This window comes from Labeo rohita, chromosome 25, assembly GCF_022985175.1.
Source record: "Labeo rohita strain BAU-BD-2019 chromosome 25, IGBB_LRoh.1.0, whole genome shotgun sequence".
Taxonomy (NCBI): domain Eukaryota; kingdom Metazoa; phylum Chordata; class Actinopteri; order Cypriniformes; family Cyprinidae; genus Labeo; species Labeo rohita.
In genome coordinates this window covers 21580427-21595920 of record NC_066893.1, presented here as the reverse complement: position 1 = coordinate 21595920, position 15494 = coordinate 21580427, and the positions used below count along the sequence as shown (strand labels likewise).

The following is a 15494-nucleotide window of genomic DNA, read 5'->3' as shown; positions in this document are numbered from 1 at the left end:
TGAGCAATATTTAGGTGCAAAAAGCCCTAATCGGATGGTAACTGTTTCTCATGGGGACGTTAGTTATTTTCACCATTTATAGGAGGTAGCCTGTGATTTTTGTTTATCTCTCAACACCAAATTAGCTACTTTTTTTTTTTTTTTTTTTTTTTTTTTTGACACCAAGGTCATGTGGTAATTTAATTCCCGTCTGAATCTACAGCTCTGAGTTTACAAGAAGAAATCAATTCAAAATTGTTTAAATCATATAGTAACTGTAATTTTATATACAATTATATACAACTATAGCACTATAAATATTTCCTATTTTTAAATATAGGACATTTTTATATTTTTAAAGAGATTTAAATAATCAAATAATAAATAGGATTAAATTATAAAATATGCTTGGGATAATAAGAATAATTTTTACAATATTTAAAATATGTAATTTTAAATACGTTTACATAATATTAAGAATAAATTTAGTTTCGTAAAATTTGTTTGATTTACAGGAGACAACTGCAGCGCGTTCCCGGGTTCGTAGTATCACACAACTCGCTTTTGCACTGTGAATAAATTGCGTTCCGAATCCATTAATTTTATCACTGAGGTGCTATGTAAATGTATTTTTACAGACATCCACATTTGAAACAATTACTATCCAAATGGTGCTTAGGCTTAGATAAATTATGCCTATGATTAATCAGTTCCAAACTATTTTAATAAAAAACCTGTGCTAATTAAAAGTTGACAAAAATATTGAATATAATATTTGATAATAATAATATAATGAGAGATTTATATGCACATTTTTTGTAGGCTGCCCATTTTTAACTAGTATAACAAATTATTGATCCAAAATACTGTCATGAAACTCTAGAATAGTGCAGTCTGATTCTAACTTACTCTCACATAATGACGTCATTATTCACATGGTGCAGCTGATTGGTTCTTTCTATATCAGCAGCCAATGAGTTTGCTGCTCAGTTCAAATATTCAGCTAGTGCTTGCTGTAGCAATAGCAGCACTCTTCAGAAACCCTCCACCTGTATTTGTTACAGGGTTATTTCATGTACGTTATATACTGTCAGTCAAAATTTTTTGAGCAGTAGGATTTTTAATGCTTTTTAAAGAAGTCTCTGATGCTCATTTATTAGTAGTACTATCATTACATTAAGTAATTTTTTTTTTTTGTCACAGTTTCTTCAAGTTAAACGTAACTATTATTTTTTACGGGTTGCTGTGAAGACCTTTAAGTTTCTGTTTGTATATGATATGACAATAGTTTTTGTCACAAGAAATGGTAAAATACTCAAGTCAGTACTATTCCAATGCAATAACATTAACTAGCATTTTCAAGAAAAAGGATAGTTTTCTAGGGGTCAAAATGACCAGAACACAACATGAGGGTTAAGAATCTGACCTTTGACCTCTGTCCATATGACTGTAGGATGACAGACGCGCCACACAAGACTCTCTCCCGCAGCGCACGCTTATCGAGCTGGAATCTTCTCCCAGGTGAGATGTGTCATCCATTAATCTTGAACGCTGCAGACGCTCTCATTTTTTTTTTAGTGTGCTGATACAATCTTCTTCCTCTTCCTCAGGTATCTGGTGCTGTTTAACCCTGTCGAGCAGGAGCGTCTGTGTGTGGTCACCGTGTTGGTGAATTCGGCGAGAGTTAGGGTTCTCACTGAAGATGGGCAAACGTTACCGGTTCAGCTCAGCGCGCAGTGGGTTTCCGCTGTTGAGATGAGTGGAGAGGTTTACCAGGTGTGTCAGTTGTGTCCATTTGTTCAGGCATCTTACATAAACTCAGTCTCAAAAACATACATTTGTCTCTTTATTCAGGCCTCTTTCATGGCACGCCTTCCCGCTCTGGGACTGGCTGTTTTCCACCTGTACGACTCTGCTGACTCCCCCATGACCCTGCGCTCCGATACGCTGCTCAGGATTCCGGGACGGGGTCAGAGCATACGGGGTCTGGACCCTCTGCCCGTGCGATCGCAGACGGTAGACGCCCAACCGTTCTACATCCAGAGCCAGTCTCTCACTCTGGGCTTCTCTGGAACCACAGGCCTGCTGGAGGTGAAATGATTGTTGTGTATTGTTGTGTTAGAAAGTGAAGTGAGAAATTAACTAGGGTTTGATAGTAGAATGACACTAACATGACAAAAATGCCCCAGGAAGTTTAGTGAATTCCCCTGCTTGTTTTTTTTGTTTACACCGTACACCGTTATCTGATTTGCGTAATTCCTTAAGTAAATCGACTGCTAAAACAACGCAGACGGCATATGCAAATCATTCAGTCAACATCACAATTCATTCTTAGTGAATTTCCACTTGATTTATATGAATAGAAAATATAGGGATGTGCAATATATCGGCAATATTGTCTTCCAAGATTAAAGATTTTTAATGATCAGTCTATATTGTATGTATATATAAAATGCATTTTTTAATTATTATTATTTTTATTTTTGGTGAAATAGTACTGAATTAAAATATTAGCCATGATAAATGATTAAAATATTAGCTATGATAAATATCAGCTAGTTTTACATTTTTTATATATATATATATATATATATATATATATATATATATATATATATATATATATATATATATATATATATATATATATATATATAATTTTTTTTTTTTTGACAAAATAGTATTGAATTAAAATTTTGGCCATAACATGAATTATGATAATAAATATCAGCTTGTAGGGCTTTTTTTTTTAAATTTTAGATAAAATAGTTAGTAAATAGCCATAACATGAATTATAATAAATATCAGCTTGTGGGTACATTATTATTATTATTATTATTATTATTATTATTATTATTATTTATTTTTTTTTTAATTTTAGACAAAATAGTGTTGAATTAAAATGTTGGCCATAACATTAATTATAATAGTTAATATCAGCTTGTGGGTACAATTGTTTTTTTTTTTTGTTTTGTTTTTTTATTATTTTTATTTTAGGCGAAACAGTACTGAATTAAAATATTAGCCATAACATGAATTATGATAAATATCACCTTGTGGGTACATTATTATTATTATTTTTTTTTGATTTTAGACAAAATAGTATTGAATTAAAATTTTGAACATAACATGAATTATGAAAATAAATTTTAGCTTGTAGGTACTTTATTAATTTATTTATTTAGACAAAATAGTATTGATTAAAATATTGGCCATAACATAAATTGTAATAATAAATATCAGCTTGTAGGGTTTTTTTTTTTAAATTGTACATAAAATAGCATATAATAGCCATATAATATATAATAATATAATAGCCATAACATGAAAAATCACCTTTTAAAGGTTATTTGTTTTTAAATTAAATACTTTTACTTATTTATTTATTTATTTTAGACAAAATAGCAATGTCAATTTAAATAAAAAAAAATTAAAATATAGGCCATAACATGAATTATAACAATAAATAACAGCTTGTAGGTATTAGCCAGAATTTTATCTATCTATCTATCTATCTATCTATCTATCTATCTATCTATCTATCTGTGCACCACTAGAAAAAATGCCCTGAAAAATAATGCAAATCAACAATTAAATGTATTAATACTATTAAAACTAATCTTCAGGAAATCTCACAGTGAATATCCAATTTTATATTGCATATTATTATTATTATGTTGTGATACCTGAATTTACTTGTATCATGTAATTTACTTTAGTGTTTTTTTTTTTTTGTTTTTTTTTAGATAGAATAGTATTGAATTAAAATACTGACCATAACATGAATTATAATAATAAATATCAGCTTGTAGGTACTTTTTTTTTATTTTAGAAAAATAATATTTAATTACAATACTGGCCATAAGATGAATTATAATATCAGTGTGTAGGTACTTTATTTAATTATTTATTTTTGCACAAAATAGTATTGAATTATAGTGTTGGCCATAACATGAATTCTAATAATAGATATCAGCGTGTAGGTATAAGCCAGAATTTTAATACCTATGCACCACTAGGAAAAGCTGCCCTCATAACAGGAAAAAATGCGCTGAAAATGGACTCCACTGAGCAAATATTTCAAGGTAATGAAGGAAGTTTCCAAGCTATGACATCAGTTGTCTATTTTTATGTTCGGTCATCTGGACAAGTGTTTTTACCTTATTGTTGCCAAAAGAAATGAAACGTATCTCTGTCCTATTTTTCTAGTACATATGCTGTTGTGTCCTCTTTTAGAGTCTGAGTCAGCAGATAAGTCTACACTGATTAATTCTCTCTCTCCATCACACACACACACACACTCTTTTCTCCATCAGAGCATTCGACGTAAAGACGATCCCCAGGAGGTGAGGGTCCAGATTCAGTTCCTTACATACGGAACTCGACCCTCCAAGGACAAGAGCGGGGCCTATCTCTTCCTGCCGGACGGAAATGCCAAGGTAGCGTCCGGTAGTCCTGACTGGGGCGAAAAGCAATTTATCAAACACTGTGGGGTGAATTAACACCATCCTTTCTGCTCGCTCTCAGCCCTATTCGCAGAGAGAAGCACCTATAGTGCGTGTGGTGGAAGGGCCGCTCTTCGCCGAGGTTGTGGCACATTATCAACACTTCCAGCAGACGGTCCGCATTCATAATGTTCCAGGTACTCCATCTGTCTCGCACATAAACACGGTCGTGTGAGGACATCCTGCCCTGTCTGATCATTTATTCCTGACATCTCTGTCGTTCAGGAGTCGACGGTCTTTCTCTGGACATCACCACTATGGTGGACATCAGAGATCAGAATAACAAGGAGCTGGCAATGCGGCTGGTTACCGACATTCAGAGCGGAGATACTTTCTACACAGACCTCAACAGTTTCCAGGTGAATGAAAAACGCGTCTACGAACTCTTGAGGTTCATCAAGGTGGCGTTTTGTGCCTCTGAGTCTTTAAAATAATCTTAAGCAATCAGCATGGAGTGAAGGTTCACCATCGTTTGTCGTAGGCTCAGATTACTCACGGCCAGATAATCAAGCTAATGCTCCTTGTTTTTCCTGCTCATCAGATCCAGCCTCGTCGGTTCTTTCAGAAACTTCCACTGCAGGCTAATTTCTACCCGATGCCCGCCATGGCGTATATTCAGGACAGCCAATACCGGCTCACGCTCCACACGGCTCAGGCGCTCGGGGTCAGCAGCCTGGCCAGCGGTGAGTAGGGTTAGCAAATAATGCTATTGCAGTAGTCAATGATACTTTGGAAATTCTATTTCATTGGAAATTGTTTTTCTTCTCTTTTTTTTTCTTCTTTTTTTGAATACAAAATTTGGTGCAAAGACTGATATGTAATTAAACATTACTTTTATTTGGATGGTATTTACATAAACTTGTATTTTTATAATTTTATTTTTACTTTATTTATTTATTTATTTATTTTTTACTAAAATACCATTTAATCAGTGAAACGTCTTGCACATATGGCCAGTATTAAACATTTTACACAATTTCTTAAAATTTACTTTAATTTTTATACAAATTTATTTTTTAACAAAATAACATGTAGCCCAACTATTTATTAGGCTTATTAATATTAATTTGATTACACTATTTATATTTACATATACATGTATTATTATTAATAATAATAGTAATAATAATAATAATAATAATAATAATAAACTTAAATGGTATTAAATTAGAGAAACTTTTGGAACAATATAATTGTACCATATTAATTATCGGTCAGTATTTTTTATTTTTTCCAGTTTTTTATTTTTTCCGCTTTATTTTTTGTAAACATTTATTTATTTATTTATTTGTTTAGTTATATAAAAAAGTGTTATATTTTTTATATATATATATATATATATATATATATATATATATATATATATATATATATATATATATATATATATATAATTTTTTTTTTGTGACTTTTTTTAGATACATTTTTTTCATTCATCGGTCTGTATTTTTTATTTTTTACATTATTGTTTACATTTTTGTTATTACTATATTTTATTTTATTATTTATTATTACATTTTATTTAGTTTTTTTACATTAACTAAGAGCACTGGCTAATTGGCTTAAGTTACATGATTTATATTTTTATATAAATATTAATAATAATAATAATAATAATAATAATAAACTACAATGCTATTAAATCAGTGAATAATAATTATAAAAATATAATTATAATTGTACCATATTAGTTATCCATCAGTATTAGTTTTTTTTTTTTTTAAACTTTAGGTTATTAGGTTATACGATTTATATTTTTATATAAATATATTATTATAATAATAATTACTGTTATTAAACTAAAATGATATTAAGTCTATTTTGACCTCATTTATTTTATTTATACAAATATATTTTTATTATTTTATTATATGACATTTTATTTATTTATTTATTTACATGAACTTTACCAGCAGGTCAGTTGGCTTATTAATACTAATTAATGCTTCAGGAAGGTTACTGAGCAACAAAGTCCTAATTAATATTCAAGAGCTGAGCTTTTACCATAGTCGGATTCAAACTTGTTTTTCACCTGTGCACCAAACTGAGCTGACAGTGCTGTTGAAAAACTCTCCTCATTATGCTGTTTTCAATTCAGTATCGACTTGGTCGAAAATACCGGCACTTTTTAGGTCTATAGCAGTGAGTTTTTTAGCAGAATGAAACATGAATCTGGGGCTGAGACGGTAGGGAGGAGGAAAACACTAACAGTGGGACACAGCGCTCTGCTTCTGTATTGATTTGATGCGATGTATCCAATAATGAAGATGAAGTGAGTGTACTGTCTAATGCTTTGCCTCGCCCTGTGCTATTACCGTCCTCTCCCTCTCTCTCTCTCTTCATCTTTCCCTCGTTCGCTCTTTCCATCCTGTACAGGTCAGCTGGAGGTGATCCTAGATCGCAGACTGATGCAAGACGATAACAGGGGTCTGGGGCAGGGACTGAAGGACAACAAACGAACGGCCAACCGCTTCCGTCTTCTGCTGGAGAGGAGGAGCAGCAGTGGAAGGGTGAGTTCTCACTGGATGAGGATACAAATGAAGAAAACTCGAATTAGACAAAATTTTGATTTGGGGGAAGAAAAAAAAACTCTGGGTTCGTAAATGCTTATTCTGACCAAAAACCGCCTACTAAGACAGGAAGGAATCACAGAAGTGTCACATAAATTTAATTTAAATATTAAAATAAATTATATTAAAACAATGATGCACATTTTTATGTACATGAATTTATTATTATTTCTTTCTTTCTTCATTTATTTTTATCTAAAATGCTATTTAATCAGTGAAACATTTGGAACAGTGTAATTGGACCATATTTGTTATTGGCCAGTATTATTATTTTTTTATGTAATTATATTTTTCTTTGATTAAAATACAAATTTTAATTAATAAATTAAAATGCCAAAGTACTAATTATTAATCATTATTTACATAAACTTTAACAGCATTGGGTAATCGGCTGACTAAATCAACCATGCAAATTAAAATTAATTTTAATTTTTTTATAATAATCATTATAATAAGTAATAACACAAATTAAACTGTAAGCTAAAGCTGTTTTTTTTTTTGTTTTGTTTTTTTACTTAAATGCTGTTTAATCAATGAAACATTATTTTAAAAGTAAATTATGTTAAAAGAATGGTTTACTTTTTTTATAAATGTATTTATTATTATTATTATTATTTATTTATTTTATTGAATAATATTTTTTAAAACTAAAATGCTATTTAATTAGTGAAACGTTTTTTGTCCCTTAATTTATTTGTTTATATAAATGTATTTTTATTTTTTAAAATACAAATTTTGGTACCCAAACAAAAATGCCACAGTACTAATTAATATTTACATAAACTTTAACAGCAGTGGCTAATCGGCTGACTCAATCAACCACGCAAATTAAAATTAAATTGAAAAATCTTTTATAATAATCATTATAAGTAATAACACAAATTAAACTGTAAATAAAAAAAACCCTAACTCAGGAAGAAATTGCAGAATCACATCAATTTAATTTAAATATTAAAATAAATTATATTAAAAGAATAATTTACATTTTTTAAAAAATATATATGTATTTATTATTATTATTATTATTATTATTATTATTATTATTATTATTAATTATTATTTATTTATTTATTTTATTGTTTAATTAAGAATTAGATTTAGGAAAAATGAAAAACAAAACAAAAAAACAAAAAAACTAAAATGCTATAATAAAAGTAAATGCTAATTCCGACCAAAAAAAAGTCTACTAAAACAGAAAGAAATAACAGAAATTTAATTTAAATATTAAAATAAATTACAATAATTATCAAAATAATTATTTACATTTTTTTTATATAAATGTATTTTTAACTAAACTAAAATACTATTTAATCAGTGAAACATCTTGAACAATGTAATTGTACCATATTGGTTTTCAGTCAGTATGAGATATTATTATTATTATTATTATTTTTAATTCTAATGAATGAATGAATGAATGCATTAATGAATGAATGAATGAATGAATGAATTAATGAATTAATTAATTTTGGGACAAAAACAAAAATGCCACAGTACTAATTATTAATTATTATTTACATAAATTTGAACAGCATTCAACAAGAATTAATAAAACTTGATTTAATTTTTTTTTAAATATTTTTTTTTTCATTTATACAAATTTATTTTTTAATACAAATTGTATTAAATAAATACAACACATAACAGAGTTTACTGTGCCTCAAACAAAACTAAATATATTGTAATAATTAGATGTACTGTTTTTTTTTCAATAATAATAATAATAATAATAATAATAATAATAATAATAATAATAATAATAATGAAACTACAAAAAAAAGCCAAATGTAGTTTACATGCTACTCAAAACTAAATCTCTTCTAAGAATTAGATGACAAAAACCATGAGTAATTAAATAATTATCATTAAAATAATTAATAATTTATGCCTGTCTATTACACAAATTAAATTAAATTAAATTAAATTAAATTAACATTTTCTTTTACAGTAAAAAAAAAATGGGGTGGTGTACATCTTAGATTCATTTCTTTTTCCTTTAATAATAATAGTAATAAAACTCTACACTTAAAGCAGAACATGGTTTCCATGCTACTGGTTGCCTCAAGCTTAATGAAAAATATTTTATGTATGACACGAGACAAACCCTGACTAGATTTTTTTCTTGGAAGTGCAGCCTAAAACGTTTTTAATACAATTTTATTTCCTGGCTGGCTGATAAAAACCTGCGCGCCCTGACTGGCGAGAATCATAGCAGTTGATTAATCTGATTGGAGCCTGCAATTTCGGCTTCACATTGAGAGATCTTGTTATGCATACCAAAATATAGGTGTAGTGGTCCGAGCGGTACATAAATGTTCATTTCACTTAGTGGCCTGTAGGGGGCTCTCTACTGTTACTCATGAGAGCTTTATGAAGACTCTAGGGACAGTACCATTCAGAGTCTAGCAGTCTAAAAGCTGGCAAGTGTGTAATAATAGATAATGGGCTGCAGTTTTTACCGGCACAGATTGATGTGAATAATATATATATTTTATTCGAACCATGCCTGAAAGATTATAAATAATATAGTGTCCTTTATAAGACAGTATGTATTATGTATTGCAAATATATTATTAAGTATACATTAATATATTAATAATGAAATTATTTCTTAATAAAAAAAGACGAAATGTCAAGATGAAATGTCAAAAATAGTAAAACTATATATATATATATATATATATATATATATATATATATATATATATACACACACACTATCAAAAAATTGTCAAAAATAGTACAAATTTTATTATATATAATTACATTTTTATATGATATATATATATATATATATATATAATTAAATAAATGTAATATATATTATATGAATTAAATTTAATAAAAATAAAGTGTCAAAGGAATAATTTTATTATATATTATATTTAATTGTGCGTGTCTGTGTGTATATATATATATATATATATATATATATATATATATATATATATAATACAATTATTAATAAATATATTTTTTATAAAATAGTATATATGAATAAAATTATTTCTTAATAAAAGAAACAATAAAAAGTAACAATTTTATAATATATATAAAAAATATATATAATAAAAAATATTTATTTATATTTATTTCATTATTTATATATATATATATATATATCTGTATGCAAAAAAATTAAAAAAATTAATATAAAATAATTAATATATTTATTTATATTATATATATATATATATATATATATATATATATATATATACACACACACACATATAAATTTTATTTAATTAAAATAAATAAATTAAAATAATTTCACAATAAAAGAAAAAAGATGAAGTGTGAAAAAGTAATAATTTTATTTTATTATATATATTACATTTCATTTTATTATATATAATTATATATGTATATATATAATTAAATAAAATATAATGTAATATATTAACAAAATTATTTCTTAAAGAAAAAATATGAAGTGTCAAAATAGTAATAATTGTATTATATATGTATATTAAAGTTTATTTCATATATATATATATATGAATAGACTTTAACAAGGCGCCCTCTTCTGTTGCTTTTCATTCCAGCTTATCATGCCCTCCTTATTATGCATTTCATTTTCTCTTTTTTAGTTTTTGTTCCTGTCTGTCTGTCACTTATCATCATGTCTTTCTCTCCTCGTTCATGCAGCCTTCTGGCTCCTATGCCAGAGTCACCAGCATGATAAACAAAATCATTGCTGATATTTTAGGAGACAGCCAGGAAGAGGTAACATTATTGCAGCGGTGAAGAGAGTAGCACTGTAACTGTTTTGTGGAGCCCTAGTTCAGCTTGTTACCATAGCAACAAGCGACAGGTTTCCACCTGGATTAAGAGGCCAAAGGTTGTTTCCTGTCCGCTATCTCTACCTGTGCTGTCGTGCCCCGGTAGCTGTTATACGATAACGGGCTGTAGATCAGTGATATGTAGAGGTAGAATGAGTTTATCTCGTACAGTGACCCCAAAAAGTTACTTGCATGAAGTCGTTTCCTGATGCATGTCTGTATGTTCCAGCCGGTGGACAGCAGACCAGTGAGCTTCCCGTCGCTGCTCGGTCACATGACCTCCACCATCCTGAACCATGAGGTGTTGGCACTGCCCGTGTTGCCCAGGAAACACGGCGTGCCGCCCATGCGTACCTTCGCTCCATTGGCTGGCACCGTGCCCTGCGACTTCCACCTGCTGAACCTCAGGAGCATCCAAAGCGCGGTAAATGGGAGCCCTGGGAGAAGAAATGTGTGTCAGTATTGATTTTGTCTGCTGAGAAACTGATGAGGACTTCAGAGTTCATAATGGGGAAAAAAAACTTTCACACTTTCAAGTGTTTGAGAGCTTGTGGTCTGGTGGTTTTATTGTGGGTGTGTTTGGAGGAGGATTTATTTTCACTGGCATTTATTTGGTATCATTTCATTTTTTCAGCAGGACGCTCACTCTCCGTCTCCCTATGCGGCTCTGCTCCTCCATCGACTGGGCCTGGATTGTGGTCTGGAGGCCCAGAACCCTGGTTTCAACTGCAGCACCACACAAGGCCAGGTCAGTGTCCTGTCCAAAAGACTTTAAAGTGTCACACACGCACACACACATATTATTTATTGTATTAATTTATAAAATATTTCATATAGTGTTACTAATAGCGTTCAAATATTTCAGTGTTGTTTTTGCATTTTCATTTTAGTTTAATTTTTAACAATTTGGTGTGCTTTTATTTTTTTTTATTTTTATTTTTTTTTGGTGTCATTTATTTTTTTGTTCTTTTTAAATATTACTATTTAAGTTTAATTTGTTTTTATTTCTGTTTTAATTTATTTTTTCACTTAGTAATTTTAGCTGTTCATTTTAAACATACACACACATTATTTATTAATTTATTTATTCGTTTAAAAATTATTTCTAGTGTTATTAGCAGTGTTAAAATATGCATTATTTATATACAATTTTTTTTAATTATTTTGAATTTGCTTTTATTTTTGTACTTTCAGTTTTCCTTTTAGTTTATTGATGTGCTTTTGTAGTTTTTATTCATTTTTGTTTCATTTTAAATATTACTATTTAAGTTTTTTATTTTTTTATTTCTATTTAAGTTTATTTAATTTCACTTAGTTTATTTTTAGCAATTTTATGTGCTTTTGTAATTTTTATTTATTTTTATATTTTTAAATATTACTATTTAAGTTTGATTTGTTTATTTCAGATGTAGTAATTTTATATATCTATATCTATCTATCTATCTATCTATCTATCTATCTATCTATATATATATATATATATATATATATATATATATATGTGTGTGTATATATATATATATATATATATATATATATATATAAATTTTTTTTTTTATTCCAATTTTAGTTATTTTTAAATTGTAGCTGTTCATTTTAAACACACACACACTTAATTAATTTATAAGATATGTCTAGTGTTAATGGCAGTGTATGTCAGTGTTGTTTTAGCATTATTTATATACTACTGTTGTTTATATTCATTTTTTAAATTTGCTTTTATATTTCAAGTTTTCATTTTAGTTAGTTTTATTTTTAGCCATTTTTGTGCTTTTGTCATTTTTATTCTTTTTAAATATTACTATTTAAGTTTAATTCGTTTTTATTCCAATTGTAGTTATTTGTTCCACTTAGTAATTTTAGCAGTTTATTTTTAAACACACACGCACAAACATTATTTATTTATTAATTTATAAAATATGTCTAGTGTTAATAGCAGTGTATGTCAGTGTTGTTTTAGCAGTACTTATATACTACTATTGTTTATTAACTTTTTGAATTTGCTTTTATATTTTTATATTTTAAGTTTTCATTTCAGTTAGTTTTTATTTTTATCAATGTTTTTGCTTTAATGCAAAATGTTAATGCTTTTGTCATTTTTATTCATTTTGTTCTTTTTAATTATTACTATTTAAATTATTTTTTTTAAATTTCAGTTTAATGTATTTTTGTATGTATTTATTTATTTAATTAATTTTCCACTAATTTTAGCTGTTCATTTTAAACGCGCACACACGCACATTTATTTATTAATTTATAAAATATGTCTAGTGTTAATAGCAGTGTATGTCAGTGTTGTTTTAGCATTATTTATATGCCATTATTGTTTATATAATTTTTTTGAATTTGCTTTTATTTTTATATTTTGGGTTTTCATTTCAGTTAGTTTCATTTTTAGCATTATGTTACGTGCTTTTGTCATGTTTATTCATTTTTTTTCGTTTTTTTAAATTAAATCTAATTTTAGTGTATTTTTATTTGTTCATTTAATTTTCAACTAATTTTAGCTGTTCATTTTTAATACACACACACACACACACAGGTATCTAAATGTTTTGTTCACATTGATTTCAGAATATTACTATACTATTATTCCTTTTTATTTCTGTCCGAGTATTTGATATTTTAGTGACGTAGTCATGTTTCACCTCATCCGAACAGGTCCAAACCGTGTGGATGCATGTAGGTCTGATAAGGCCTATATTTAGCCATTCTGAATCTGAGTCTCTGATCTTTCTTCCCAGCTCTCCATTTCTGGGCTGTTCCGTGGGCTAGATCTTCAGCTCCTGCAGCCCATGTCTCTGTCTCTGATGCACTCTCAGCCTCCGCTCTCCAACGACTCCTCCATCAATCTGGAGCCAATGGAGATCTCCGCCTACAAGCTCAAGCTGTGCTAGAACGATGTTGCACCAGAACCGGGCTCTCCGTGCGGACCCTTGGAACCTGTGCTAAAACAGAGAACCACAGCTGGATGAGCAGAGGACTCTTTCGGAGATCGTTTATCCAGACTTATCAACATGAAGGCGTCAACAAAACCCGTGCAAAATGGGATAAAAAGACTCGAGGATGAAAGCATTCCAGCCAAAGTCAGATTTGGGCGCTGAGATACGAATGTCCGTATGTGTTTTGTTTTGTTTTGTTTTTTTTTTAAAGTGAGATTTTATCAGACAGAGCAGTAATCGGTCAATTTTTTTTTTTTCTTTTTTTAAATTCCAGCTGTGCCGACCGTTGTTTTTAGCTCTGTTTTTTTGTCTTTGGCTGGAACTGCTAACCGTTTTTTCATTCATCTGCTCATTCATTTATCCCTAGAGTTCCGTACTGTATGTAAATATCTCAAAAACTACATACGCAACTGGATCTATACACAATTGCAATATGTGAAGCTTCTTGCCGTTTTGTTTTCTATTCCCAAGGCCTTGGAAGCTACGCTTGAATCCGTGTCATTGTTGTTTGAGCTCACGCGGTTCTTTTTATTTCTTTATCTCTACTGTGGACGGTTCTGCCTACGCTTGGCGGCCGCATGTTTTGTTTTTTTATTTTATTTTTTTCTATGAATGTCAATCACCCAGCTTGGCCTGCGAAGGCTGTCAGTGTCGCAACAGACGCGGCATTTACAGATCTCTTTCTTTCAGGACGGCTCGTGACACTGCGCTAACAGAAGAAGACGTCCGTGATCCAGCGGCGGTCGGGTCTTCGGCTAGCTCTTTCATTAGGTTACAGCTTATGACGTTTACAGTCTTTCTCCTTCCTTTTCCATTGTATCTTAAGCTGCTTCTTTTTAAGCTAGCTGTGGATTAGCCGCAACACGTTTTTGTTATTCGTACCATTTTGATCGTGTCTGGCATAGTAACAAGCCGGAGAATGTGCATTTATACTTTCTCATGTGATATGCAGGTTTGAGCCGTATTAAAATGCAGTTCGGGATCTATGGAAGCCTGTTTCCACCACTGAATAAAAAAAATAAAAAGGTAATTGCGACTTATCTCACACTTCTGACTATTTTCCTCACAATTACGATTTTACATCTTGCAATTCTGACTTTTTTCCTCAAAATTGTGAGATATAAACTCGCAATTGCGAGTTATGGAGTCAGAATTGTGAGACTAAGTCGCAATTCAGAAATAAAGTCGCAATTCTGAGAAATAAAGTCAGAACTGCGAAATTGTGAGCTATGAAGTCAGAATTGCGAGACATGAAGTTTCATGTTCTCGCAGAATTGCGAGAATGAGTTTGTATCTCGCAATTCTGACTTTATATCTTGCAAACTCTCATTTACGAGAAAAAAAACCAAGAGATACAAATCCGCATTTTTGCGTGGAAAAAAATACGACCTTGCAATTATGAGTTTGTATCATTTCAATTCTGTGAGAATTGTCAGATACAAACTCGCATTTACAAGGAATACGTCAGAATTGCGAGGAGAAAATCTGAATTGCGACACAAACTCGCATTCTTGAGAAAAAAAGACTATAACCTGGAATGGCAAGACAAAAGCCAGAATAACGAGATACAAATTTGCAGTTGTGAGAAAAAAAAAGTCAGAATTGCGAGATACAAACATACATTTGCGAGGGGAAAAAAAAATCATAATTGCGTTTAAAAATCTCGCATTTATGAGAATAGTAACTCGCAATTGCAAGTTTATATTACAGAAT

The 15494-nt window shown here is 29.6% G+C and overlaps 1 protein-coding gene across 3 annotated transcripts in view; it reads left to right on the top strand.

Moving 5' to 3' along the window:
• man2a2 (mannosidase, alpha, class 2A, member 2) overlaps positions 1-15210 on the top strand; it is a 46285-nt gene extending 31075 nt beyond the window's left edge. For 2 of the 3 annotated variants that reach the window (XM_051099984.1, XM_051099985.1), the window contains exons 14-24: positions 1433-1500; positions 1590-1755; positions 1834-2070; positions 4296-4418; positions 4507-4621; positions 4710-4843; positions 5026-5167; positions 6861-6994; positions 11069-11263; positions 11474-11587; positions 13584-15210. In XM_051099984.1, coding sequence (XP_050955941.1) covers positions 1433-1500; positions 1590-1755; positions 1834-2070; positions 4296-4418; positions 4507-4621; positions 4710-4843; positions 5026-5167; positions 6861-6994; positions 11069-11263; positions 11474-11587; positions 13584-13736 — 1581 coding nt within the window. In that variant the 3' untranslated portion in view covers positions 13737-15210. Of the gene's footprint in view, positions 1-1432; positions 1501-1589; positions 1756-1833; positions 2071-4295; positions 4419-4506; positions 4622-4709; positions 4844-5025; positions 5168-6860; positions 6995-10705; positions 10784-11068; positions 11264-11473; positions 11588-13583 lie in introns of all 3 variants that reach the window. The other variant, XM_051099986.1, reaches the window with a different exon arrangement.
• Positions 15211-15494: the final 284 nt, after the last annotated feature.